Consider the following 25,752-nt stretch of genomic DNA (forward strand, 5'->3'; position numbering starts at 1 on the left):
TTTGTGTATTAACTTGTGGCTTTTTGTGGTTTAACTTGTCAAGCTCAAGTTAACATAATTTCCAATATCTTCCCTGCCTTGTGTAAGCTGCTAATAAATTAACCAGAGAGCATAAGAGAACCGGTTTAGTGATGGTTTGGATAAGTTGAAGTACTGGCAGCATATTAGCGGTATTAGATCGTATTGCACTGCACCAGTATTTGTTCATGTGTTGCATTTTTCCCACCCTCTGCGCACCCCACGTGATCAAAAATCAAGCAAAGAATGTTAAAATGGATTAAGTTATAGAAACCATGTCACAAATATTCTTTTATTGTATAAAGTGAGAATTGAGTTTGAGTCTGGCAGCCATCTGTACAGGCAGGGCAACCCAAGCAACTGGGCGACGTTGCCTCCCTCCGTGCCTTGAAGCAGCTCAGTCGTCGTTTGCAGAGCGAGCTGTCAGCGGTCCGATGAGGAGGAGGACGATGATGCCCGAGCAGAAATAGCACAGCGATAACCGCCGACTATGGTAGTTTCTACCAAACTTTCGAGGTGAAACAGCGGCCGACCATGATGTGAGTATGAAGCCCGAGTTTTATTAGCGGGGGAGTCGCGGATTTTGCCGTTTTTAGGACCGTTTATCCGCCGCCGCTGCCATTGTCAACGGTAAGGACCGGCTTGCTGGACCGCTTGGCTCTCCGCCGAGGAGGTAACGTTGCAGCATTACCCGGTGTCTTTTCAGCTATTTGTTTCTCCTCTTTTGGTCCAGTAACGTTGACAATTTAACTGTAGCGATACATGAAATGAACCCTCGTCCTGTGTAAACAGTCTGCGGTGGCACAGTTCTGGAAGGGTCCCCATACATATATCTGCTGTCCAGCACGTAGCCGGGCCCCACGCCCTTGTTTTATTTTATTTTATCCTCAAGCACAGTTTAAAATCTTAACAGCTCAACCACACATGACTAATATCCGCATTGACATATCTGTATTCTACCTAATTGATAAAGTAATGTAGGTAACGTTATTTTTGTCGGAGGGACTTTACGTGTGACAGCGGAAAATAGCCGGAGCCCACACACAGCTCCGTTATGTGGCAGTCTCCCTTTGTTTTCATACTAATCGAGCCCAAAGATGCGGTTGTAACGCAAAGCAAGGCTGCCTATATGGATAAAACGTTAAAAAAAACAACAACAACATTGTTAATCGTAGTTGTTGTTAAGCTGTACTATGTGCGTTATATCTGTCTGATGTAACACTACCAGCCTTTAGCTGGAATATTAGCTCGATGTCAGCTTCAGACTAGCAAAAATGCTGCCGTTTGATGTTGCTAACTTTGAAGTCTATGAATGAACATTTAACGGTGTTTTAGAGAGGATTTCTGTGTGACTGGCTCAGATGCGGATGCAGTTTATTGCAGTGGAAGCTGATTGAACAGTAGATACCGTTAACCCTGCGAGACATAAAGGAAATGGGTGATTAGTGTAATAACAGCAGCAGTGGTCAAAAATATGGTATTTACCGGAATAAGAACGCAGTGTAGGGGAAGTAACTGCGAGGTTGCAGGGTTAAGATTGTTGTCACTTTAAATCTAGCACAGAAACAGAATCTGCTGCAGGTTATTAAACATGGAGTGCGTTTCTTCATAGTGTATATAAAGCAAAGTGCTGGGCCACACCTCATAATCTTTGAATTCAGGTGGTTAAAATCAACCCTGAGTGGTGTTATTGGAGCGTGGGAGCCTTTAGGAACCACAGCAACTCACCCACAAAGTCCCAGATACAGTTACGGAGCGGGGTCGCTGAGTGCTGAGGGATGTGGCATAGGCATTAACATCAGCACAAACACTGCCCTGGGAGCTTTGAGGCCAAGGAGCTCTTGTAGGAGCAATATGCAGGTGGCCCAGTACTTTTGTCCATATAGTGTAATTGTAAATGGATACTTTTAGATCTTAGATCTTTGTGTGAACAAAATTCAAATGTAAAAACGTAATCCTGTCTCACAGAAGTGTATTAACCTATGGTTGGAGTTCTAGTTATCAAAACATCTGATTATTATTAGTTTGTTCCTGGGCTGTCTCTAATTATTGCATGCCCCTCACTTTCTTGCTTCAGTGAGATACTTCATGGACCTGAGCTGAATACCAAATTACCCTCAAGCATCACGAGATAGCCAGTCTGCAGGATGGAGTCCCTGGAGGAATGACAGTTTCGTCCCCCTTGGGTAACAAACCTTCAGCTAGAGAAAATGAACTGGGCCGGTGGATTCGTTTTTCTGGTCCTGGTGTTCTTCGTCGCCTCGCAAACTGCCGGGGCCTCACAGCTTAACGCAGACGGAAACTACACGGAAACCGGTAACGCGACAGACGGAGGATCTGTCCCCGCTGTGTTCACAAGCGTGAGCCAGATAATTGCCCGAGAGGGGAGCTGCACACTGATTGATTGCAATGTCACTGGAGACCCATTCCCCAGCGTTCAGTGGTTCAACTCCCACGGTCACCGGGTGGACACGAGCGGTGAGATAGACTTTTTTAAAAATTCATTATAAACCTGGTTTCCTGCTCTCACTTTCCTATTATAAAATGATCACATTAAAGGAGCCCACTGAAGTGAGTGGTTCCTGACTGTTTTTCTTTTTGCAGTGACATTTTTATTTACTTACAGCATCATCATTGTTACCACATGAGTTTAGGGTGATTTTCTTAATTGGAGTAAGTTAACGAGGACTTAGAAATCAGCATAAACACTACAGGTTTCTCCCCACGGGAGCTTGTGCTGTGGGCTTTAAACATTCTGAGCAGTCATCGTAAGAATCTAAAGACCAGAAGCGTTGCTGGCTCTGTATTCAAAGAGGAGTCTGACTTGTGTTCCTGGGGGGATTGTGGCCCAATTATTCTCCATTTTGTCTGGCAGCAGTGATTATTCTTTTTCTGATGGATGGTCTGTGTCAATTAGATTCAGGAAGCCTTAAACTAGTGATTTTCTTTCGAGCCCACTATCCTTTTGTCTGTGATCCACCTTAGTAGAAACAGGGAGGGAGCAGTGGTTTGTTGTTTTCGCGATCCTCCTGAGCCGACCTGTTGAAACCTGCAGTTGAGAGCGAGAGAAAGAGAAGCCGCAGTTGTTATTATGACCTACAAACCCAGAAGTGCGTCTGTACCCACCACTCAGCTTTTCCCTTGGGTTACACTCAGGAATATAATTAGGGGCAGATAGACTTTCCCATAGCTGGCAGTACTTCACTGAGCAATAAACGTAGCAGAGTCACTAACCTGGATCCTGTAAAACGAAGCCAGTTCATCATACCCAGGACATATTTCTGTTATCAGGTCTCACTTACTGTAACATTACCAGTCAAACTGTCACAAGAAGCTGGTTATCGACTCGAAAAGTCTACCCAGGGTTTATCAGTCTAGCTGCCAACACTTTCAAATGAAAGAGGGGTGACGTTAGCAGTACCTGGCCAATCAGAAACACGCACAGATCTGCTGGTGAAAGTTCTATGCATGCTTTTTACAAAGATAAAGGGAGCAGATGTGGGTGTGCGAGAGGAAAAGGGCTGTATGAATGTGTGTGTCTGGCTTTATCAAAGGATAAGTGAAGGTCCAAAAGTACATATGTGTCCTGTTTATGATTAAGGTTAAAAGAACAAAAACTATTTTCAAACAATTAAAACTGATGCTCATCTGGGAACAATAGCGACTTTTAGACCCAATTTAAAAAACCAAACCTTAAACCTTCTTACTAACTCAGCGCTAAGATCTGAGGGATACTCCAGGAATAGTGCCTTTCCCTAGAGCTGATTGATCAGTAGTTTTGTACCTGTTGATCTCTTATTTTAAACAGAACATGCTCAAGAGCAGGTGGCGTGTGAAGCAAGAGTAAAACACCCAAGGTTAACCCTGAAGTTCCCTCGATAAGCCCCACATCCTACTTGGTAGCACAGGCTTCTGCAGTTTGTTAGCTCGTAGTACTCGGCAGCACATCAGTCATTTTATAATCTGGTGGTGGTGATAAAATTAGAAATGCTCGCCTCCACATGAAAAAGGCGGATGGGCGGGACACTGTTTGCCGGCCAGGCTACATTTCCTGAATGCCCATTCATCCTTCTCCTCCGGAGGATAGCAGTGTGGGAAATTGATCGTGATTGCCGAGTAGAAAGGAGCAGAAGTGGTTTTTAGACCTCATACTGCAGATTTGTAAAAGCCCTCTGTGATTTCTGTCCATCTCTTGCTCCCACACAGTAGAGACAGTGAGTAGCTGGGGAGGAGGTGAATGCACTAAAACGTTGCTCTGTGGGGGAAATATGCAGCAAATAGGGTCGTTAAAAACAATTTTCAGCCAAAGGTAGAAAACGGCAATAACTCAGGAATGTTAACTGCATCTGCAGAAAGACTGCAGAGCGACTACAACGCACCTGCGCTGTGCTGGGCTGCAAAACCTTATCAGACAAGCATCTCTTAAGCTGAGCTCAGCACAAAGATTGGAATCAGGTTGAAACAACAAACTTTGTTTGGTCTGTAAGTAACAATATCTCCACCAGCACCTCCGCAGCCCACTCAGCAATATGTTCATACAACACTTTATTCTATACACTTTGGTCTACCTCACATCCACGGTCACTCACTAATTAACCTGGCATTACAGGTGGATGATATACTCTAAGTCATATTATAATATGTCAGCAGCATTTATAATATTTCTGATGATATAGAAGAAAAAAAAAACACTGAATGGTAACAGCATTATGGATAAAGTAGGAATGACACAGTGCAAGTTTAAATGTAAGCACACAAATATAACACAGCTGCTTAACGCTTTACTTTAATTGTTCTTATTAATAATCTAAGCCTGTAACGCGTCAGGAGCTGCACAATATTGTCACATAAAAATGAAATTGATATTTTCTGCCTGGGATGTTTCCACACAGTTACTGTAACTTTCATCTACCATTTGTCATATGGAGTGCAGCTAGCAAATACTCCAGCAAAGCGTATCCTTGTTATGCTTAATAATGATGGGTTATTGTTATTATTTCTTTTATTTATTTATCTTTGCCTCAAGTGGTAAAACAAGTTTCCACCTTCAGTGAACACCATAGCTGGATTGGCCATCCCGGTATGCCGATGGTGATTTTTCGTTTTTATGGGCCGATGATTTTTTTTATTTATTTATTTTTATAACGGTATAAACAATGAGAGGTGGTGGATTGACCAGATGCTGGCAGATGTGTAAAAATAACTCAGTTGTTTGGTGGTGGCTATGGCGGAGCTGCCACAAGAGGCCAGGTGGATGAGGGAAAGGTGAGGCAGGAGGAGCAGAGACCCAAGGCGGCTGCCGGTTCGAGTGTCAGGTGAACTGAACTTCAGGTAAGAAGTTATGACCTGCAGTCTATCTGGGTCAGATATGAACCAAGTTTAGGTGGAGTTTATTTTCGTTATGCTGACTTTTTACTGTCAGTTGCAATAACAAGTACTGCGTACTAGCTAGCATGACAGAGTTTCTACAGCTGGGTTGGTGCTATGTTACTGATAGTGAACTTTATTTTATTCACAAGGTTAGTTAGTAGAGTTGCCAACCGTCCCCTAAAAAATGGAATTGTCCCGCATTCAGAGAAAATATTACACGTTTCGTATTGAGGTGAAAAGGAACACAGTTTGTCCCGGACTTCAGCTAGGATGGAAAAAGACACAAAGCTGGAGTTTTTCTCTGTCTTTATGCTGTCAGCTGTCTCTTCTTCTCTCATTCAATCATGAAACTGATCAATGATCAGCTGATCGGCTTTTCTTTCTTGTTTATTTATCGCCCACTTTGCACATGAAAAAAGAGGAAACCAGCGGATGTCGCGCTAAACAACAGCAGCACGTTTAAGCTTGATCAGCTGTTGTTAGAATTTATTTAACATTAATTTCTACTATCAGCTGATGTTTGCTGGAGCCACAGCTGTAAAACTGCTGGTCATGATGTAGGTTTGGTTATCTGGTGAGAGGGAAACATGAAGATGAAACCAGGAGATGTCCTTACTGAACCATCAGAGCTGAACAGGTGATGGAGAAACAGGTTTACCTTTTAGGTGACATGAATGAGTTGAAGGGAAGTTATGAACTGTTTCTGAGAGACAAATAACACCAGGATCCTTTTTTAGGTAGCTGACAGCTGGTAACTGTGCAGGGGCGGGTCTAGCAAAGCTTTGCCAGGGGGGCAGGTAGGGCATTAATAGGGAGAGGTGGGCACAAGGAAATACTTTTCTTTCTTATTCTCATTTAAAATATCTAGCTTTTATTAAATAATTATCTGAATCTTACAACCAAAGTTTTTATCTGATGTACTACAACGTATAGAAATCATACATATACCAACAAGACAGTGTACATCACTGTCACAACAGCGTTTGTTTTCATTCAAAGGCTTTATGGTTTTTCCTATAATACTTGGTGGGCCGGTCTCTAGTCAAAATGCCTGGGCCGATTTTTTGTCCCAGTCCAGCCCTGGTGAACACAGTTTTCTTCCAAGTATTCTGCTGTGTTGGAAGAGGCTGAAGCAACTCCCTCTGATCTGATTGTTTTGATGATGAGTCTTGTATGCACCAGCGAGCATAACCACGTGGAGCTGCCGTGACAATGAAGTCATCATGTGGTATTTTATATCACTTAGAAATGTATACAGGTATTGACAATGTGGTATGTGGTACCTCACTAACAAGCACGTCTTTGGACTGTGAGAGGAAGTCGTCTGCTTCTCCATCACTCACTAGAATAGCTCATGAGGGTGAGAACAGCAGGCATCGAGTGCTTTTCTCCTTTCCCTTTAAACCACACACAGGTGTTAACAGCACCACTCTGACTCCAGGCAGTTTCTCAGCTAAAACAGCCACTTCACTATTCTAATGAGAACTGATACAGAACCAGCAAACATTTAGGCTACACACACACACACACCCTGTATGAATCGCTCTGCCATGGATTTGACTGTAAACCACATTTTAATTAAGCACTTCTCGAGTTACCTCCTGTGCTGCCTGACAGGTGCTGTTAGTTATCTGTCACCACAACTGGTGGCCAACCCTGTGACTGAGGTTATCAAATGTAGGCTAGCAGGGAACCAAACTTTATAGATGACGTCATTACCCGTGATCTGTTTACAAGTGGGTAAACAGATCGCTTGTGTGCCGATCAGTGCTGGAAACCTCAGCACATCGAGACATGTTTAAATATTGAAAGCATGGCAGGAACACTAAGGTCACTTCAGCTCTGCGCTCACACGCACATATGCAAACCACATGTTACCTTAAAACGAGTCAGTTCATTTATCTCATTAACATGTAGCACTGTTGACTTCAGCATAGAGGTGAATAAGAGAGTGCCGATGCTTTAAAGGACTTTCTGTACAGTAACAGGACAGGCATGAAGATAAAACGCCGTGTTTTCCTGAGCGGACGGATTCTAAAACGCAGAGTGAGAAGGAATAAAAAAACAAAGTGCTCCTATTCAAAAGCAGCAGCTGCAGAAACACAGCTGAGGAGAGGTTACAGCAGACTCGCAGAGCAGGGAGACTGATGCATTAAGAGGATTTTCAGGGTTTAAACTCTGACTTCAGTAGGCCGTGTTGTACCACTGAGTGGTCATGATTCTAAATCTGGTCAGGATGTCCAGTTTCTGCTAAAACTAATGACGGGATTTTCTTTCTGCGTGGTCTAAAATGTTTGGCAACCGCGAAGACGTCTCAGTCGGAGCTGCTGTAATAAAATGATTTTTAACCAGATTTTTTGATTGGGATTTAGTTTACTCCAACATAGCAGACAGCTTTTCTTATTAAATGATAGAAGATAAAAATGTCTACATTTCTGTCAAACAAGGTAACAGAGTCATTGCCTTGAATAGACAAAGACCATTTGTGCCCATAAGTCACTTCTCAGAGGCTCAGTGCAGGCCAGGAAAAAGCTCATGTTGTTGGCTCAGTCGGTTAGGATAACACAGCCATGACCAAAATAACTTCCAAGGAACCGAATCTGCACATTAACAGGGAAAAGCAGCAGCAGTGACACAGTCAAATCCTCCAAACTCATTTCAAACAGATGGGCCACAAAAACAAAAATCCTGATTCTTTAAAAGTTTTTTTATTCCATGTTTTACACATTCGTGACCTTCTCTGTGTCTGCAGGAGGGAAGTGGTCGCTGCTCGACAACGGTGTCCTCAACATCACTGGCATTGAGTTCGCGGACCGCGGGAAGTACACCTGCATGGCGTCCAACGCGTACGGCAGCTCCAACTGCACGGTGACGCTGCGCGTGGTGTTCACCAACGGCGACATGGGCGTGTACTACATGGTGGTGTGCCTGGTCACCTTCACCATCATCATGATCTTGAACGTCACACGCCTCTGCATGATGAGCAGCCACCTGAAGAAGACGGAGAAAGCCATCAACGAGTTCTTCCGCACCGAAGGCGCAGAGAAGCTGCAGAAGGCCTTTGAGATCGCCAAGAGGATCCCCATCATCACCTCGGCCAAGACACTGGAGCTCGCCAAGGTGACGCAGTTCAAGACCATGGAGTTTGCGCGGTACATCGAGGAGCTGGCCCGGAGCATCCCGCTGCCCCCACTCATCATGAACTGCCGCACCTTCATGGAGGAGATCCTGGAGGTGGTGGGGGTGGAGGAGATGAGGCACACCTTCCTCAGGCAGGCTCCCGACGGACGCCGGCTCCCCTCCATCGGGGTGAGAGATGTCTTCACAATCCTGCAGGAGAGGGAGCGGGGACGCAGCGAGTCACCCGCCGCCGATTCCGACAACTCCTCCGATCACGAGCAGCCGCAGCACATCGCCATCCAGGTGTCGGTCCACCCGCCACTCGTTGTCGGCGGGTACAGCGAGGAAGCCGCAGAGCAGCCAGAGGCTACGGCGTCCCCGTCCCCGCCGCCGTCTTCTCTTCACCACAATGAGCAGCCCGAGGACACCGAGGAGGTCGCTGCCGCCGACGAACCGGTGGCAAGCAAGACCCCAACATGCCAGGTGTTCTACGAGAGCCACGTGTGACGAACTGTGGCGAGCTCCGGAGAGACGATACGTTACCCTGCTATGCATTTCCACTTGAAAAAGGTCCATAAACATTTGTAAGTTCACATTTTGAAGAGAAACAATCAGTTGTATTTATCGTTTGTGAACAATCTCTCTAAACCTCTGCAGGCTCATCTACTGAAAATCAATCAAAAGGAGACTCTGGGTGCTTGAATGTATCCGGGCGGAGGAATATCAGTGTAAATGTAACAAGCAAAGCATTGTAAACGGGCATTTCCTGTGTTCTTATTTAAAGAGTTGTGGGGATTTTTCAGTTGGTAGTTTCTTACAGTGCTAGGGGTTTTTAACGACATACTTCAGAAATCTGCCTCAAGCTGCTCTGCGTACTCTTGTTTTCGGATTGTGAAAGCGAGCTTCCTAGATCCACTCCAGAATTCACATCCAGCTACTGTCACAGCCTACAGATGCATGCCGGACTCTAGGAGCAATAGCCGACAGTCCGACTGCTTACTCATGATTGTACAAGCTCTCTGCATCTCTAACAACATGGAAGTAAGCGAGGAGAGAGAGCACACACACACTGGGTGGAGCTTAGATCTGTTTCCTTTAAAATAGTTTGAGTATTTTTATTATTACTGCCCATTTTGTGCTGTGATTTTTGTTTCTTAGTCATTTTTATCTTCTTACTAAGACTAGTGTCTTGTTTTCGCTTGAGTAGAGAAGAGCAGCTTCGCTTCCTTTGTGATTTTATTTTAATTTGACTCCTGACCTGATTTCTGCGTCTTCGTCTTGCTTCTGCAGAAGCTTTACAGTACAGTCGTATTTCTGCTGCATGTTGGGATTTTAGACATCTTTCTCTGGGACTGAAATGACTCCTTTTGTTTGGCCCTTCGCTTGGCTTACGGTCCAGTCTGTGGCAGATATGAGTGGGCGATGTTCTGCTTCTTCTGGTGCTCTTCGATGCTTCTCTTTTGTAGTGGAATAAAATGAAAGTGCTGTGCTTAAAATGATTCCACAGTTTGGTCTGATGTCTTTTTTTCATTATCAGTCATGAAGTTGGCATATTAAATGGAACTTATTATGCTCATTTCCAGCTATTACAGCAGCTTTGCATGATTCACAGTTCAAAGTAATCATTTATCACAAGTAACCCTGTATGAAATAAGCCATTATTAGCACCTCTCCATTTACACCAGTAGTTCTCAGCTTTTTCTGGTGTTTCCTTTTTTCCCAACAAGCAAAAGGTTCCTGGTTCAATTGTAGGAGGAGACAAAGTCTTTGGGGTTGTATCAGAAAGAGCATCCAGTGTAAAATGACAAAAACAAAACAAAAACATGGAGCTGTGGTGACCTCTTGTGACAAAAATGGAACAGTCATCTTACTTCTGATTGGCTGAGAGAAGAGAAGCTAAAGCATCAAGTGGCTGCAACTATGCCCTTTAATAATACACTAACAAGGCTTATTTTGAGCCATGACTCATGTAAAGTTACTCTAGTAGAATCAAGAATAAAAATCTAAGATGGAAGTGGGAGTAGCTGACCTTTAAAAGCTGAATAAAGACAAAACAAGTTGCATTGAAGTTTTGGTCCTTTTATTCTTTTTCACTGCAGTCCAATAACAAACCATTCAAGGTCTGCTTTTTCCTCAGCTTGAAATCGTATGCTCCCGAAGGCATTCATGTGAAGGGCGTTAATAATGCAAGTTAGACCTTTTTGTGTAATGGCTGTGGTAGCCATGGCTACGAGGCTGTGCCAGACACAGGTGATGGAGGAAACAGATCTCCTGAGGAGAGAAAAAAATAAAATAAGTCTCATTTCTTTCAGAATGCAGGTGAACAGCAGCACATTCATTCAAACAACAAACCCACAAACTGAGAAGCTGCACACAAAATGTTCACACAGCTAATCCGATGTTAATATGGATTTAGGTGAGAAAGCCCTGTTTGTTTCTGAATCTGCAAGAGGATCAGACACCGTTTTGTGAATAGAGGTGAACAGGGAAAGGACAGAGTCATGAATGATAGATGTGTAAGTGGATCGCTGTCAGGTCGCTGAGACACTGGGCAGGGACTGCTCACAGAAGCTGGTCCATCTCTGGGAAACCTGAACCTCTCAAACTTAACCCCATTCCTGCGTTTGGGACAACATTATAAGACTTCCTGTCTGCACTAATTAGCTTCTGCTAGTCTGAGGACAAGAGATAAATCACAAAGTGCAGTGCGAATAAACAAATGTCTCGATCTGAGAGAAGCCTTTTCTGTTTCAGCAGCAGGTTGTTGCATTACACCTAAAGGGAACCTCAGACGCTTCAGTAAGACACGAGTTCATTTTAGGCTTGAAATCCTTTTTGAACATCACAAAAAAAGCAATTAATATCTGTTTTACAAACATGTATAAACAGAAATGACTTCACGTCTCAGATTTCTTGCAATATGACTGAGCAGTTGTTGAGAAAGCTGCAACCACAGAGATTATTAGGAGAGACTGAATGAGAGAGAAGATGTTTCATACCGTCTATGCACAGCAAATCATCAGTGGAAGAATCATCAGTGGAAACCTATTAGCTGTTTGTTCTGTCCTGCCACACACACACAGTGTCAGCGTGTCCTTGGAGGAAAGTGGGGTAAGATGAGCCAGTGGGTAAGTAGATCCACCCTAAATTTAGGTGGCATTTCCTGTTTCAACTGGCTCTGGAGGAAGAACCTGATAAAGTGGATAACATTCTTTTTTAAACAAGATTTTCTTTGCATCATCAGTTGCATATCAAATTCTGCTTTTATCTTAGATTATATACAGTAAAGTTATACCACAGCTGCCAGATGTGCCACATCTGTGTCAACAATATGGCAAATTATGGCTGTGGAGCAACATGAGAACAGAGAGTGAGTGCGTGCCTATCCATGCTAATGTTTCTAAGTGCCCGAATAAACAACGTGCAAAGCAGGGTGGAGAGTATTTGCACAGCATTTGACTACAAACAATAATGAAATCCTTACGTTTACAGTAAGTGATAGCTCGGCCTGCAGGTTCTTCCTCTGGCAAAGACCACAAGATTGCAACCACAACTCCGAAGAAAACCTGATGACCTGAAATACAAAGCAGCCATTACATGAAAGGAAAAGAGACAGCAAATCAAGAGTTACACTCACTGGACAGTTTATTAGGTACCTTCATGGTCCATGTTGGCATGACAGCATCACACATCTATGATTTGAATCTCCTCTTCTTCCGCATCTCAAAGCTGCTCTATCACACTGAGATCTGGAGACTGTGGAGGTTGTTTGAGTTGAGTGAACTCATTATGTTCAAGAAACCAGTTTGATCTGAGCTTTCTGACATGGTGTGTCGTCCTGCTCGAAGCAGCCATCAGATGGTGCACTGTGGTCATAAAGGGATTGACATGACTGGCATTAATACTCAGGCAGGCTGTGGTTTTTAAATGATGCCCAGTTAGTACCGAGGGGCTCAAAGTTTGCCAAGAAAATATCCCCAACATTATACCGCCACCAGCCTGGACTGGTGATACAAGGCAGGATGGAGCCACGCTTTCATGCAATTGACACCAACTTCTAATCCTACCTTCTGAAAGTTCCAGAGACTCATCAGACCAGACGCCGTCTATTGTTGTCCAATTTTGGTGAACCTGTGAACTCAGTTTCCTGATCTTAGCTGACAGCAGTGGCAGCTGGTGTGGTCTCCTGCTGCTGAAGCCCATCTGCTTCAAGATTCAACATTCAGAGATGCTCTTCTGCATCGTCTACTATGGTAACAATAGTTATTTGAGTTACTGCTGCCTGCCTTCAGCTTGAAGCAGTCTGCCCAAAATAAAATCCTCCAGAAAACTGCTGCTCACTGGATATTTTCCCGATGTGGGGAAAATCCCAGCAGTTTCTGTAACAATTATACCAGTGTCAGTTTAAACTTCAGTAGGTCGTCTTGATCACGTCCACATGAATAAATGTGTTGAGCTGCTGCCATGTGATTGGCTGATTAGATTTACAAGCAGTTGATCAGGTGTACCTGGTAACCTGTCGGTCAACAGGTGAATGGTTTGTATTTTATAGAGCACCTTTTTCTTTTTTGTAAGAATGAGTTTCTATTTTAATGAAAAGGGTAAATAAACTTTGTCTTCGTGGAAACTATAAAGTTTTCTGAAAAGTCTGTCTGATTCTAAAATCGAGGACTTTTGTGAGCTTCATGACAGCTAACAAGTGGAGCTCAACAACCTGACAACAAGCAAAACCTGCCGAGAACAAATCACACATCAGTCCTCGTGTGCAACTTGAATCTTTTTTTTTTTAATTTAAAACAAATTTTAATCTTTACAGGTTTTATTTTTAATATACAATCAAACAATTGTTGCAATCATACATGAAATTTATTATAGTAATGCACAACTCTATCCAGACTACCCATAAATAAAAAAAAGAGAAACAAAAAAAAGAAAAACATCGAGATCAGTATGAAACACAACGTTAGGCAACACCACAGGTAACAAAGACGATCCTGTCACACCACAGCAGGACAGTCACTGCAATGCAAAGACGGACACAGGAACACACACACCTCACTTCATTTCCCTTCATCGAGTGATGACGTTTGATTTAAAAAAAAAAAAAAAAAAAGAGGGAGCAGAGAGATCGGGGTGTGAAAAGCCTAAAGAAAAAACAAAACAAAAAAAACTTGTGCCAGGCACTTGGCAGACGTGGGGAGAAAAGAAAGAAACCTGGTGTGATTGAAAGCGACAGACAGTTGCAGCCAGATGTTCTGCAGTATTATCCTCTACAACCTTGAAAACAATGCAGGGCAAAAAGCAAGCTTCATCCGAGGCGTTAGTGACATGTTAGACCCAACAAACACGCGTGGATTTAAGGTGGCGGCAGCTTTGGATCAGAGTACAAACTCTATATAAAAATCTCTCAAACTCCAACAACTGTAGTGCAGATAAAGTTGAATGGTTTTTAATTACCGTCTGCTGGCTTCATCTTCTAAAACGTGACAATTTACAGCTTCACAGCCTCTGAATGTTGGGACGAAGCACGTTTATTAAAAACACTGAGAATCTGTGGATCAAAGCATCGATCACGGCGTGCTGATCAGTTGATCTCTCTTTCTGTCAGTCTTTGTTGTGTAAATGAGTTTGGAGTGTTAAACGCCACCTGTGGGGGCTCAGACGATCAACTTTTACATATTCTATAATTATAAAAGGCGGGCTGAAGGTACGCGAGTCATGTTACTGATGAAGTTACTGATCACTTAAAGCAGACTTTGGAAATGATTGGAGAGCAATAATCTAAAGGTCACATGGGGAGAAACAAACTGCGATTCCACAAAACTCAACCTTTTTCCTTTTTCCCTTCCTTTTCTCTCGCTCTCTCTCACACACACACACTCTCTGTCTCACACACACACAGACACACACACAGCACAAACTGGCTCAGAAATGGACGCACAGAGATCTTCACTTCTTCCCTCCTCACTGGGAACACGTTTGTTCTTGAAATACAGTACCGTCCTCTCTTCCTCGCACTCTCTCTCTCTCTCTCACACACACACACACACACACACCTTACAGACGTCTCATTTTCACATGACCCAGGGAAGCAGCAGCGTGCCATGATGCGATCACAAGAGGCTGCCGTGTTTTCGGGGTGAGGAGCGTAAGATCATCCCCTCACTTCCGATGATAACCTGGCTGGAATGTAGTGGTGCTAACGACACGCACACACACACACACACAGACACTTCACAGGTAAACAAGGTAATCTTCTGCAGGACGGACAGCTCAGGTGTGCGCAGGGGTGAGGGAAGTGAGTTGTTTTTATGTTGCTTTTTGTTTTAAACTTTATTTAAACGAGAGCCTGGAGGCTTCAAGGTCCCTCATTGCGTCCCTCATCAGCAGTTCATCCTGACCTTTGACCCCAGCCAGGCGGCATCCACCACAGAGGAGGGAGACAGTACAAGGGGGTGAGGCACGTGTAGAGTGCAAACGGGCGTAGCTGTACAGGTTTAGGGAGTCTTTTGTGTGTGTGTGTGTGTGTGTGTGTGTGTGTGTGTGTGTGTGTGTGTGTGTGTGTGTGTGTACAGCATGCATGAGTGAGGTGTCTGCGAGTGCAAAAGTGTGTGTGTAAAAAGTGCATTCCTTGTGTGTGTGCGTGCCTTCGACCCGTGACCTCATCGTGTCCTCGGCAGCCGGACGATGAGAACAAAGTCTCGTGTCATCGTCTTCTCCTCGGGTGGCCTGAAAGTCTCTGGAGGCCTCAGTCAGTCAGTCAGTGAGGTTCAGGGTCTACAGCTGAAAACTAAAAACGAACAAACAAAAACGGGGTCCGCGTGTCAGAGACTGGAGCCGTTCAGGAGGCACACCTCTTCCTCCTCCTCCTCCTCCTCCTCCTCGTTGCCCCCTCCACCCCAGCCGTCCTGGAAAGAGCGGATCAGTTGAACATGATGGACTCTGGATCCTGATTTGCCATTTGAGCCATGTGACGAAGGATATCTTTTTTTGTGATAATACCAAGAAGCCGCCTGCAGAGGGAGACAAAGAGGGACAGAAGCATGAGGAGGTGGTGGTGGTGGTGTTGGTGGTTGGCAGCTGAAGTAAAGCAGGAAACAATAAAAACATCATGTTTTTGTTGGCAAAAACAGAATCGCATTGTTTAATTTTGGCTCTGGTATGACATTAATTATATGAATCTGTGTCAGAATGAGGCCAACAAAAGCACGAGTCCCTGAGGAAGCAAAAGTCAGCAGCAGGAGGTGGAAGAGGAAAAAGGCAGGTGAGAAACAGCACCCAGCTTCCCCCGCTTCAGACCCCTGCCACGGCCGTTTGAGATTTGCTGCTGAGCAAAAGGAGGAGCTGGATCCTTCAGAGGAGACAGGAAGCAGTGAACAGGAGTAAAGTCAGAGGAGCAGAGGAAGAGGCGGTGCCCATCACAGGAGTCGGGACATTTCTATCTTTTACCTTTTCTTTTTATTCAGTCCAATTTAAAGCTTTTGCAGTAAGATCAGACAGCAAACATCACAGTGATGTGCAAAAGTCTCGAGCCAGCATCACTTCTTTATATTTTGTTTCCAAGCAGTCCGGCTTTTGTATTTTTTAAAGTGCTCTTGAGCAACAGTTCTCCAGTCTTTTTTGAAGGACTTTCAAAGTTTTTCATTGGATGCTTTTTCACTCATTTTCAGTCCTTGTACTTGACCATTTTCACAGGAATGCTTTGTTCGTTGGGCTGCGTAACACTGGTTCATCCTTTGATATTTTACAGGTTCATGATGTGCCTACACGTAATTGACAACTTGTATCTTTAGACACTTTGTTACTGCCTGTCACAAAAACACATCAATTGCTCCTGTTCTTTAAACCTGTGAGAAATATTTCTAATGTTTGACATTTTTCAAAGTGCTTTCTGTAACATCATTTTCATAATACGAAGCCCTGAATGTCTGACAGGTGACAGAGTCCCCGTTGGTAACCAGGCGACAGTGTCACATTAAAGGGCCGTTCACACAGGAAGTGACTCACATTAAAGCATCATTGGTTGCTAGTGGAGAGTCCAAGCTCCAGTTGCCAAGGTAACCCTCTAATCTGTTTACCACTCTGTCATATATCAATCAGCAGTGCACTTCACCCTCATTTCTAGTCGATCGCCTCAAAGATTAACTCTCGACAGACCCGCTTTGTGTCGCCAGCGGTTATATCGCTCGCATGAAGTCAGTCATCATGGGTCTGTGGAGATGAACAACATTCTGACTCGAATTTCATTAAAAATGTAATCATGTTTATTTCAGATTGCTAAAAAACTTAATGGTGAAGGGTTTGAACTGTGTAGAGCCAGAAAGTCTACATCGCCCAGTCGTTGTACAGAAAAACATTCAAAGTCTGTTTTTTAGTGTGAAGTTCCACATTTTAGGATTTATTTTCCCTTCCAGGTTGCATTTCTGATTTCTCTTTTCCTGAAAGTTTCCACAAAACACAGGTGATTTCAAGTTGTGATAAATTACAGCTCATTTCATAATCATGTTTCAATAGCGATTTCTGACTCCTGTGATGAATCCACCTCGCAGCACTACGGAGCACTTTCTCTCTGTATGACACTGTAAAGGATTTAGTCAGTCAGCTGGGGCCATTAAGGACTAACACGGCAGCTTTTTAAACATCGGCGATGCTCCTGCTGACTGCAGTGAGGTCAGGTGAAGAGGAGAAACAGCTGAGAGCAGTGAGAAGAAGAAGCAGTGAGCTATGTGACTCCTACAGAGCTCAAATCATGTAGAGCTGGGTCCAAAGAGCTCAGTGTGCTTTGTGTTAATGCAGTCAGGTGACCACAAGGAGTTCATGCGTTTATGATTAATCGTGATCTTCAGCTGCGTTTTGACCCTAGAAGGCAAATAATTGAAAGCGAACCCAGGTCTGAGTGGGTGGAGCTGAGGTACCTGTGGAGGGCGGAGGTGTGAAGCAGCAGTCACACAGATCAGACCTGGGTTCCCCCGCCGGCCGATCAGACCGGCAGCAGAGGCTCGGGAAGCCAGGTGCAGATCAGAGTGGGTCAGGTGAAGAGTGACCACAATGTTTCCAGTTAAACCAGCAGTGACCTGCCCCAGCTAATTTCAGGTAAAAATCTGGGCCAGGAAGTGAGCGTAGCACCACCTGCACTAACATTACAACACATTAATAATAAAGCAGCCTGTAACTGTGCTGTACACCTGACTCTTCTCTGCATGCACAGCAAGGTCATAAATCTGTGCTGCAGACCGTCATTATTCCTCTGGTGCTGATACACGAGTGTGCGAGCTGCAGTTTACGTGTGCAGCCATGTTAGCTGATAAACGAGCCCTCCATCCTTTCGTCCACACTCGGACGTTTCTAACGTCTGATATGATGGCACCAAAAATACTGAAGCTTCAAAATCTGGAAACAGAAGCAGATGGGTGGTGTCACAGTAGCTGATGTAGCCATGTTGCTTATTACAGATTATTATATCAACTGGAGCTTGTGCAAATGGTGTTTTTTGTGTGTTTCTAATGACAATATACACAATTTACTTATAATTTACTTTGAAAGTTTCTATTTTCCTTCCTATTGCTTCTCATAATCGTGCTTTTTTAACATTTACTCCAGAGTATATTCTAACACCTTCTCCATGTCTGCTGTGGGCCCACACGCAGAAGGCGGGACACTGCTGGCTCAGAGGAAACATCGGCAGGTTAAAGAACAGGATTAGTAATCACTTCATAAAAGGAATCATGTGATCATCGCACGCTAGCTACATAAGCTACAGCACTACTGGCACCAGTCAACACAACATCGTCACTCCACCAGGCGCACTACCACTACAGGATGAGGGGGATTATAGGAATGAGTCGCATCACTACAGATTGCCCCCCCCCTCCCTCCCTCCTACTAACATCCCACCCCCTTCAATCTTTAAAAGGACTAAAGCAACGGTGGTCCGCTTTCCCAAGGCGGCTAACTACTCGCCCAGTCGTTGCACAGGTGACGGCTCACATGTCGTTGATCTGTGGAGCCCCCGGGGCGGTTGTGGTCGAGAGGGGAGGGGTTTTAAAAAAAAAGGGGGGGGAGGGAAAAAGCAGTCGTTAATGAAAACAGAAAACTTTGGGAGGCTGAACTTGAAATGACTTCTGTTGTGAGGGGGAGATGGGAAACACACAACAGGCTTCACGGTTACACGACTGCACACATGCTGAGTGTCTCTGATCACACAGTCAGCCAGGAACACAACAGGGTGCTGTGAGTGAACGGGGCTAGCACGAAACAGCTACTGTGTGTACAAATGCAGGTCGATGGGATGAACTCTGCTCTGTGGGAATCTACTGAGCCCCTTTCAGACACCGTCAGCAGCACTCGTCACACGTCTGCTAAACTACCGTTTATTTTTAAAAACCAGGAAATCACTGTTTCAGTTAATATCAGTCAATTTATGTTAAACGTCTTTTACTGAATAGTGTTGAAAATCTCAAGCCGTGTGAAACAAAATGTCCATGAAAAGCAAAAGAGTGCGCCTGAATCTGGATTAGTGACGGAGAACTGTGCATAAAATCCAGAGATTTACAGCGACTACAACGTGCCATCATTGTTCATCACACACAATCACTAGCTCAGCCTGCTTTATAGCCTGAAGTATCTCAGTTATCAGGCACAGTGTTAGTTTATGACTCACTTCTGTTTGCTTACACACTCCATGCAAACTGCAGCTTTTAAGTGGTGCGTGTGCATTAACGCACTTTATGGATGCAAACAGTTTTAGGGAGGGCGATGCTCGTTATCTTTACTATCAATTAATACTTAATGGACACCGTTTTTTCTAGACCAATATTAAAACGTGTAACAGAGTTTGTTTACTCTGATGCAGCTGCTCAGGTGCGCTCAGAGGCTCTGGTGGTTTCCCCACTAATGTGTTTGAAGTTGAAGGTTTTGAGTGTAAGAGGCATATCTGATCAAATCAAGGCCCTGATCATGCTACAACCTGGCTCGATGAATATCTTCAGGTTCTCAGTAAACTCTGATTTATGTCCCAAACTAAACACACAGTTAAGTCAAAGGACAGCAAAAAGGAAGTTCAGGCACTAAATGTAAGAGAGGCAGCTTTATCCACCTGCCACGAGGCTCTGTTTGACTCCAAAAAGCAAAAACAAGAAAGCCACAGAAAGAGAAGAGAGTCATTTAACTGTAAATAGCCATGCAGCTGAAACACAGTGTGCTTCTCCTTGAGACAAATATCAAAGTAATGGAGTTGAAAGCAAAGATAAGCTTTGTTTTCATGTGCAGCTGGTTTTATGCCACAAAGCTGGGCTGTACGGCGCAGAAAAACTACATGATGACAGATTCTTTACTTTTCAACTGAAGCTTCCTCCATCATCAAAAATCAGTCATTTTTTCCCTTTTACATCAGGATACAGTCTAGTTTTATTAAATGCTTCGCACTACCAGAAGCTACTGTTGTCATGAGTTTGAGATGTTTATGTGCTGGACTAAACCAGAGTTATGACGGTTTTGTGTTTTCTGATTAGTTTCAGCGTCGACTTCAGTTTAGTTTGTTCTGTTGTGTTTTAGTTTAGCTGCCGTTAGTCATAACGCTCAGTTTTAATTTTATGAGTGATTAAAATACTGAAGTTTAACTGTCAGCAGTGAGATTGAGCATTTTCCTTTGTTTTTTAAGTAAAATTAATAATATTAGTTCATTCTTTGTGTTTTTTGCTGCTTTTAAACTACTTTTAGTTTTTATTAACAATATTATTAACAATAACCTTGAACTAAGCATTTTAACGGTTATTAGACTTTTTCCTTGAGGACCAAATGACAAGTTTGATGAAGGCTGTGTTGTTTGTATTACAGGACGTCAATAAACTCTGTTGTCCAGTTTCTCAGACATGAGAAGCTGCCATGCCTGAGCAGCTGAGCCTTTGTCTGGCCCTTCGTGTGACTCCTTCTGCGTCCAACACGAGTCACAGTAAGCACTGAAGCTCGTGTCTGAAAGGGGCTCTGAACTGATGTGGGCGACAGTTCCCATCGAGGTCCAACATTACAGGACCAGCCTAATGCTTCTCTACGCGATGTCTCCGAAACTGCTACAGCTACCATGAAGATGGAGGTCAGACTAGTCTGTCTACGCATGTTTGGCTTCATTAGAGGTAAATCCACAACAAACAAACCCAGGAGCAGAAAAGTGCTTGAAGTAAGGAAGAGGGCAGGAAGTCTGGATGTTTTAGCCGGGAACTGCCATCAGCTTTTCACACTACACTTCATGCATCCCCCCCTCCCCTCCCCTAAGAGGCAGAGCCTAAGAGACAGGTGCAAAAAAAAAAAAAAGGTGGGGGAACAGATCACGTGTGAAAGGGGCGGGGCTAGTCACCAGGGGCGGCGTGTGCTGCTTGAGCTCCTCCAGATGCTCTAATATATTCTTCTTAGTGATGATGCCCAACACAATCCTGAAACACACACCTGTTACTCAGCAGACTGCCCAAAACAACAACAACAACAACAACAACAGACAGACACAGAGAGAACACACAGCAGCAGTACACAATAAACACAACAAAAAATACAACTCAAAACTAACAAAACTAAACACGCAAATACAACTAAAGTTATAAATGAAGTCAAAGTGTAATGATAAAAGAATAACGGTTTAATTACTCATAATATGACTGATTCTTCTGTCAACAAATCCCATGAAGAGGGATTTTACACTCATCTGCCACTTTATTAGGTACACCTGTTAGACTGCTCGTGGCACTGCCATCCTGGATGTGCAGCAGACAGATGTGCAGCAACTGTGTGAACTTCTCATGTCAACATGGACGAAAATCTCGGTAATGTTTTAAACACCTTGTTGAAGCAGCTGTGAAGACAAACCTGGGTCACACCCAGTACTAGCCAGGTGTACCTAATAAAGTGTACAGTGTCTTTTGTAAGCTATAAAAAAGATTACGTTACAGCAGAGTATCAGACAGGTGCATTAAATGACTTTAGGTTTATCCAACGCGAATGTAAGAATCATTAAGAACCAGCATTTATTAGCAGCTAATAATAATCCAACCAATGAACCTAATCCCTCTAATCTCTGTAGGATTGCTCAGTGTTTTATAAGTACTTGTTTTTCAATCATTGTGTAACGTTGTTCTTCTTCATACGTATAAAGGAGGCCTTGCTCCTTCCTTACTCTTACAGGAGTGAGTGTTCATATTAAACATTTTAAACTATGAGATAAGTGTGTGACTCTGAGCCACAAACTCAGCATTCGGACTGCTCTATGTGCTCAGTTCTTTCTGTGTTTTGCTCTGTATGACATCACTGTCTATCACTAAAACAGTCATCTCAGGAACTCTGAGCAAATCCCCTGCTGTTCAAACCTTCTGCTTAGGAGGGGCAGCCAATGAGAAGGAAGCTGGCTAAAGTAGCTGCCTATATTCAGGTGGATGAAGACCCAGTATCAGATAAATAGAGATTATTCTGAACTATTAATCAAGCAAAGCTACTCTAGCAAATCCCAATAACAATAGAAGGAAAGATCGTAATAAATTTACATCTTTAAATCATCCTGAACCTCCTTCATGACTGACAGTTTAGGTCTTTTCATGAGATTTGTTGACAACAACAAAAATATGAAAAATAAAAAAAACTAGTGTCATTATTTAAGAAAGAAATAAAAGGTTAATCCTAAAAAAGGTAAATGAAACAAACACTGCTGCACAGTTCCTCTCCAGTGATCATCACAGCAAATTAACGCGGTCTGTCTCATAGTTTCAACATCGCACATCTGCAAAGACCCAAACAGACCGGATCTCCTGCAGGCGTCTCCACACGTGGACGAGACTTTACTTTTAAATTAGTTTCACTAAAGGTTTCTCGCGGAGGTAAAACCTTTAACGTTCCTCCTCAGATTCAGACCACACATCAGCTCCTCTTACTGTCTATACTCCCACTGCGTGACACCTGTTATGTGTTTGTGGTTAGTTTCCGTCAGCAGCTCAGCCTCTCCTGTAAAGGAGACCGTCACTGCTCACCGGGAGGATAAAAGGAGGTGCAGCACAGCGATTAGGCCAGGCCATGCAGATTACAGCATAAATCCAGGGATCCCAGAGCTCATGCAACACCAGACAGTGTGTGTGTGTGTGTGTGTGTGTGTGTGTGTGTGTGTGTGTGTGTGTGTGTTAAGCAATCACTACACCAGAAACAACGATGTGAGACGGATCCACCTTCAGCTCCTACAGCACCTCCTTCCTTCCGAGACACACTTACCCGTTGTGAGTAACCAGGCACTGGCGCAGACCCAGCTTCCTGAAAATGTCCACCACGATCTCCATGGGGGTGTGGTCAGTGACGGTGAAGGGGCTCATGTCCAGGATGGAGCGAAGCTTGAGGGGTCGAGGGCTGTCGGCAGGCAGCGTGGGTGCATGCTGGGTGAAGTACACCCTTGAGTTCAGCACGATGCCCTCCTGTTTGCGGCGTGCGTTCTCTGTAGAGATATGAAAAGCATTCACTTTACACCATCTTTAAACTCCAGAAGGTCACGGGGGGTTCAGGTGTTGTCTCTCCAGTCTTACCTATAGCGATTGTGATGTCTCTGCGCAGAGCGAAGCCCACTAGCCTCTGGGACTCCTTAGACACGATCACAGGGAAACCATTATAACTGGTTTCATTGATAATGCCCTGCAGCTCCTCCACAGTCAGGTCGTCCTGCGTGAGCACTGCCAACGGCGGGTCGTTGCGTCGGGGCCTCATCACCTCCCGGGCCAGCGTGGTGTGCGTGAACTCCTCCTTTGAATCCAGGAAGGGGTATCCGTTCAGTCGGATGTGGGCCTCGTAGATTCCCTCTCGACCGAATGCATCGCCCACCCATTTGCTGGTCATCACGGCGGCCATGAGGGGGACGATGTACTCCAGCCCGCCGGTCAGCTCGAACACGATGATGACGAGGGAGACAGTCATACGAGTCACTCCACCTACAGAGGGAGGAAGGCGTGACAGTAACACGCATTAAACTACGACTCCAACTAAACAAGTGTTTATTTCTATAACAGATGAGGCAAAGCTACACATCCCTGATCACATGTTACTCACAGTGAGTAACATGTTCTGACACAGCCAGTTATTGCAATAGCAGCAGGATATCTCATATATGCTCATCACCCGCCCCTCGGTGCTGAAACGTGAAGGCTTTGGCACAAACTGGTGGCAAAGCTTAACAATCCCATTAAGTGCTGACTCACCCAGGCACGCTGCAGCTCCCACCATAGCGTAGAGCCCTGGAGTGATGCAGTCAGCTCCGACTTCGCACCACTCTTTGAACAGGAACCAGTCGTGGTGATAATATGCAAGCTGCTCCATGGCAATGCCAACAATCCGCCCCGCGATCGCCCCGATGGCCATGCTGGGGATGAACAAACCCGACGGTACCTAACGATGAGAAAGGAACATGTTTCAGTGCTGATGAAGACTCGCAGGGCAAAACATCTGCTTCATTATTAAGGAAAAAAAATCTCTCACCTTGAGTCCAAATGTGAATATAGTCATGATGATTTTAAAGATGAGCGCCAGGCACAGCTGCCACATGGCCGAGTAGACGCCGGGCCCCGCCGGCTGGTCATCAGAGAAGGCTTTGGTGCCGTTCATCTGGCTGCGGTACTGACAGAGCTGCGAAGACTCCAGCGGACCGCAGTCGGTGAACAGCTCCTTTATCAGCTCGCTGGTGTTCTTACGCGTGTAAGGGTTTGGGAAAGCAACCACCGCAGTGATGGCCGCCACCAGGATCACCTCCAACACCGGGTACCTGCCTACAGAGCGAGACAGAGGTTTGTGTGAAACGCCTCAAATGCAGATTAAACACTGTTGCTCTGCTTCATGGAAAGATGCTTTTATACATTTGATTTTAAGAAAAGAGGATTTTAAAATTCAGACACGGCACTGTGGACTCACTAAAATCATAAAAAGCACATGAGAGGAGAGTATCGACTGATAGAAACAGTCTTTATTCCATTTCACTTTTTTCCACCATTAAGCTCTCAGTAAAAGTTTTAAATAGTGAGGCCACCACGAGGTCACATCATACCGAAACGTGTCGACTTGCGCCGCCGGCACCAGGCGATGTTGGCTTTGATGAAGAAGGCGCCCCAGAGGCCCCCGAACACTCCCAGCAGGATGAACGGGAGGAGCTCAAACAGGTACCATGGCGTGTGGTACTCCACGTAGAACAGCACCAGGCGGCTGTTCCCAAACGGGTTAATGGAGCGAAGCACGAAGGCCGCCACCAGGGCCGCAAAGAATGAGCGCCACAACGTCTTTAGAGGGAAATAGTAGCTCACCTGAAGGAGCGAGGAGAGCATTGGTGGATTAATACTGTTGCTGTTACCATCACATTAAAACAACACCACATAGTAACTTGTTTAAGTGCTGATGCACCTCCTCTAAGCTGAAGAGGACTCCCCCGATTGGTGCTCCAAAAGCAACAGACACCCCGGCAGCTGACGCGGCAGAGAGAACCTGAGAGCACAAAACAAACACACCTCAGCACCAGCGCCGGGCTCGTTCACACAGGCACAAACTACTAAAAACACTCCTACGTATTAAACATTTATTACTCGTGCTACAGGGACCTGGACTTTTTTGCTTTTTTGCTCTCACCTCTCGTTTCTTGGCCTCGTTCTTGCTGTACTTGGGGAAGAGGTAGGAGAAGATGTTCCCACAGCAGCAGGCCACATGGACCAGGGGGCCCTCTTTCCCCAGGCTCAGGCCCGACGCCACAGCCAACACCAGAGTGATGGTTTTGATCATCAAGGTCCACTTGCCCAGATATCCCCGGATGATGAACCCACTCAGGATGGTCTTGATCTATGGCAGAGGCAGGAGTGAGGAAAGCGAGGTGCTCAGGATCAGACACGTAAACACATGAAAGTTAAAATGAAATAATGACATAAATTCACTGGGTTGTTAGTTGAGCTGCATCTCTGCTTTCAGGTCATTGTCTAACATGTGCCGCTTTTGTGTTTCCATGGCAACAAAGAGCCCCCCCCCCCCCCCTTTTTTTTTTCTTAGCAGTAAAATATTTCACATCTCCCAGCTGAATTAATCATTTTTAAGTGCTTCAGTACATTAAAAGATCCTGAAACCCATCAGACTCTTTCACAGAGTCACCGGGAGACAAATCGATCACCCAGCGAACAGTCGAACAACATTTCCCATTTAAGAGTTCAAGGATTTCCTTCATGCACATCGATGTATCACCAGAAGAGGTTAAAATGAAGA

General features: G+C 44.6%; 2 protein-coding genes and 1 long non-coding RNA gene across 11 annotated transcripts in view; 1 reads left to right on the top strand and 2 right to left on the bottom strand.

The window, feature by feature from the left end:
* The first annotated feature begins 401 nt into the window (after positions 1–401).
* On the top strand, positions 402–10,007 carry mfap3l (microfibril associated protein 3 like). 3 transcript variants are annotated; one of them, XM_080903764.1, is made up of 3 exons: positions 402–557; positions 2,096–2,496; positions 8,141–10,007. In XM_080903764.1, the coding sequence occupies exons 2-3, from the start codon at positions 2,229–2,231 to the stop codon at positions 9,013–9,015; spliced, it is 1,143 nt and encodes a 380-aa protein (XP_080759890.1). In that variant the 5' UTR covers positions 402–557; positions 2,096–2,228; the 3' UTR covers positions 9,016–10,007. The 3 variants fall into 3 exon arrangements, with proteins under 3 accessions (XP_080759890.1, XP_080759889.1, XP_080759891.1); XM_080903763.1 differs by having other exon boundaries at positions 404–691; XM_080903765.1 differs by having other exon boundaries at positions 404–648.
* Positions 10,008–10,625: 618 nt separating this feature from the next.
* The window catches only part of LOC308393156, a 55,648-nt gene continuing 40,521 nt past the window's right edge, over positions 10,626–25,752 (bottom strand). The window contains exons 2-5 of the long non-coding RNA XR_013970936.1: positions 12,165–14,564; positions 11,993–12,082; positions 11,508–11,699; positions 10,626–10,779 (exon numbers count right to left, since the gene is read on the bottom strand). This is a non-coding gene — a long non-coding RNA (uncharacterized lncRNA). The remainder of the gene's footprint in view (positions 10,780–11,507; positions 11,700–11,992; positions 12,083–12,164; positions 14,565–25,752) is intronic.
* clcn3 (chloride channel 3) overlaps positions 15,025–25,752 on the bottom strand; it is a 39,054-nt gene continuing 28,326 nt past the window's right edge. For 4 of the 7 annotated variants that reach the window (XM_080876068.1, XM_080876073.1, XM_080876072.1 and 1 more), the window contains 9 exons: positions 25,132–25,338; positions 24,910–24,990; positions 24,560–24,812; positions 23,998–24,284; positions 23,721–23,907; positions 23,055–23,453; positions 22,750–22,966; positions 20,861–20,936; positions 15,025–15,521 (listed from right to left, as the gene is read on the bottom strand). In XM_080876068.1, the coding sequence (XP_080732194.1) occupies positions 15,333–15,521; positions 20,861–20,936; positions 22,750–22,966; positions 23,055–23,453; positions 23,721–23,907; positions 23,998–24,284; positions 24,560–24,812; positions 24,910–24,990; positions 25,132–25,338 (1,896 nt within the window). In that variant the 3' untranslated portion in view covers positions 15,025–15,332. Of the gene's footprint in view, positions 15,522–18,468; positions 18,507–20,860; positions 20,937–22,749; positions 22,967–23,054; positions 23,454–23,720; positions 23,908–23,997; positions 24,285–24,559; positions 24,813–24,909; positions 24,991–25,131; positions 25,339–25,752 lie in introns of all 7 variants that reach the window. The other 3 variants (XM_080876070.1, XM_080876074.1, XM_080876071.1) reach the window with 2 other exon arrangements.

The sequence above is a fragment of the Rhamphochromis sp. 'chilingali' genome (assembly GCF_963969265.1).
Source record: "Rhamphochromis sp. 'chilingali' genome assembly, chromosome: 1".
In the NCBI taxonomy this organism is placed as follows: domain Eukaryota; kingdom Metazoa; phylum Chordata; class Actinopteri; order Cichliformes; family Cichlidae; genus Rhamphochromis; species Rhamphochromis sp. 'chilingali'.

Excerpts from the sequence above, each read along its gene's own strand:
- mfap3l (XM_080903764.1), top strand. The coding sequence starts at position 2,229 with ATGAACTGGGCCGGTGGATTCGTTTTTCTGGTCCTGGTGTTCTTCGTC. Across the intron at positions 2,497-8,140 it reads TCACCGGGTGGACACGAGCG|GAGGGAAGTGGTCGCTGCTC; the intron begins GTGAGATAGACT and ends CTGTGTCTGCAG.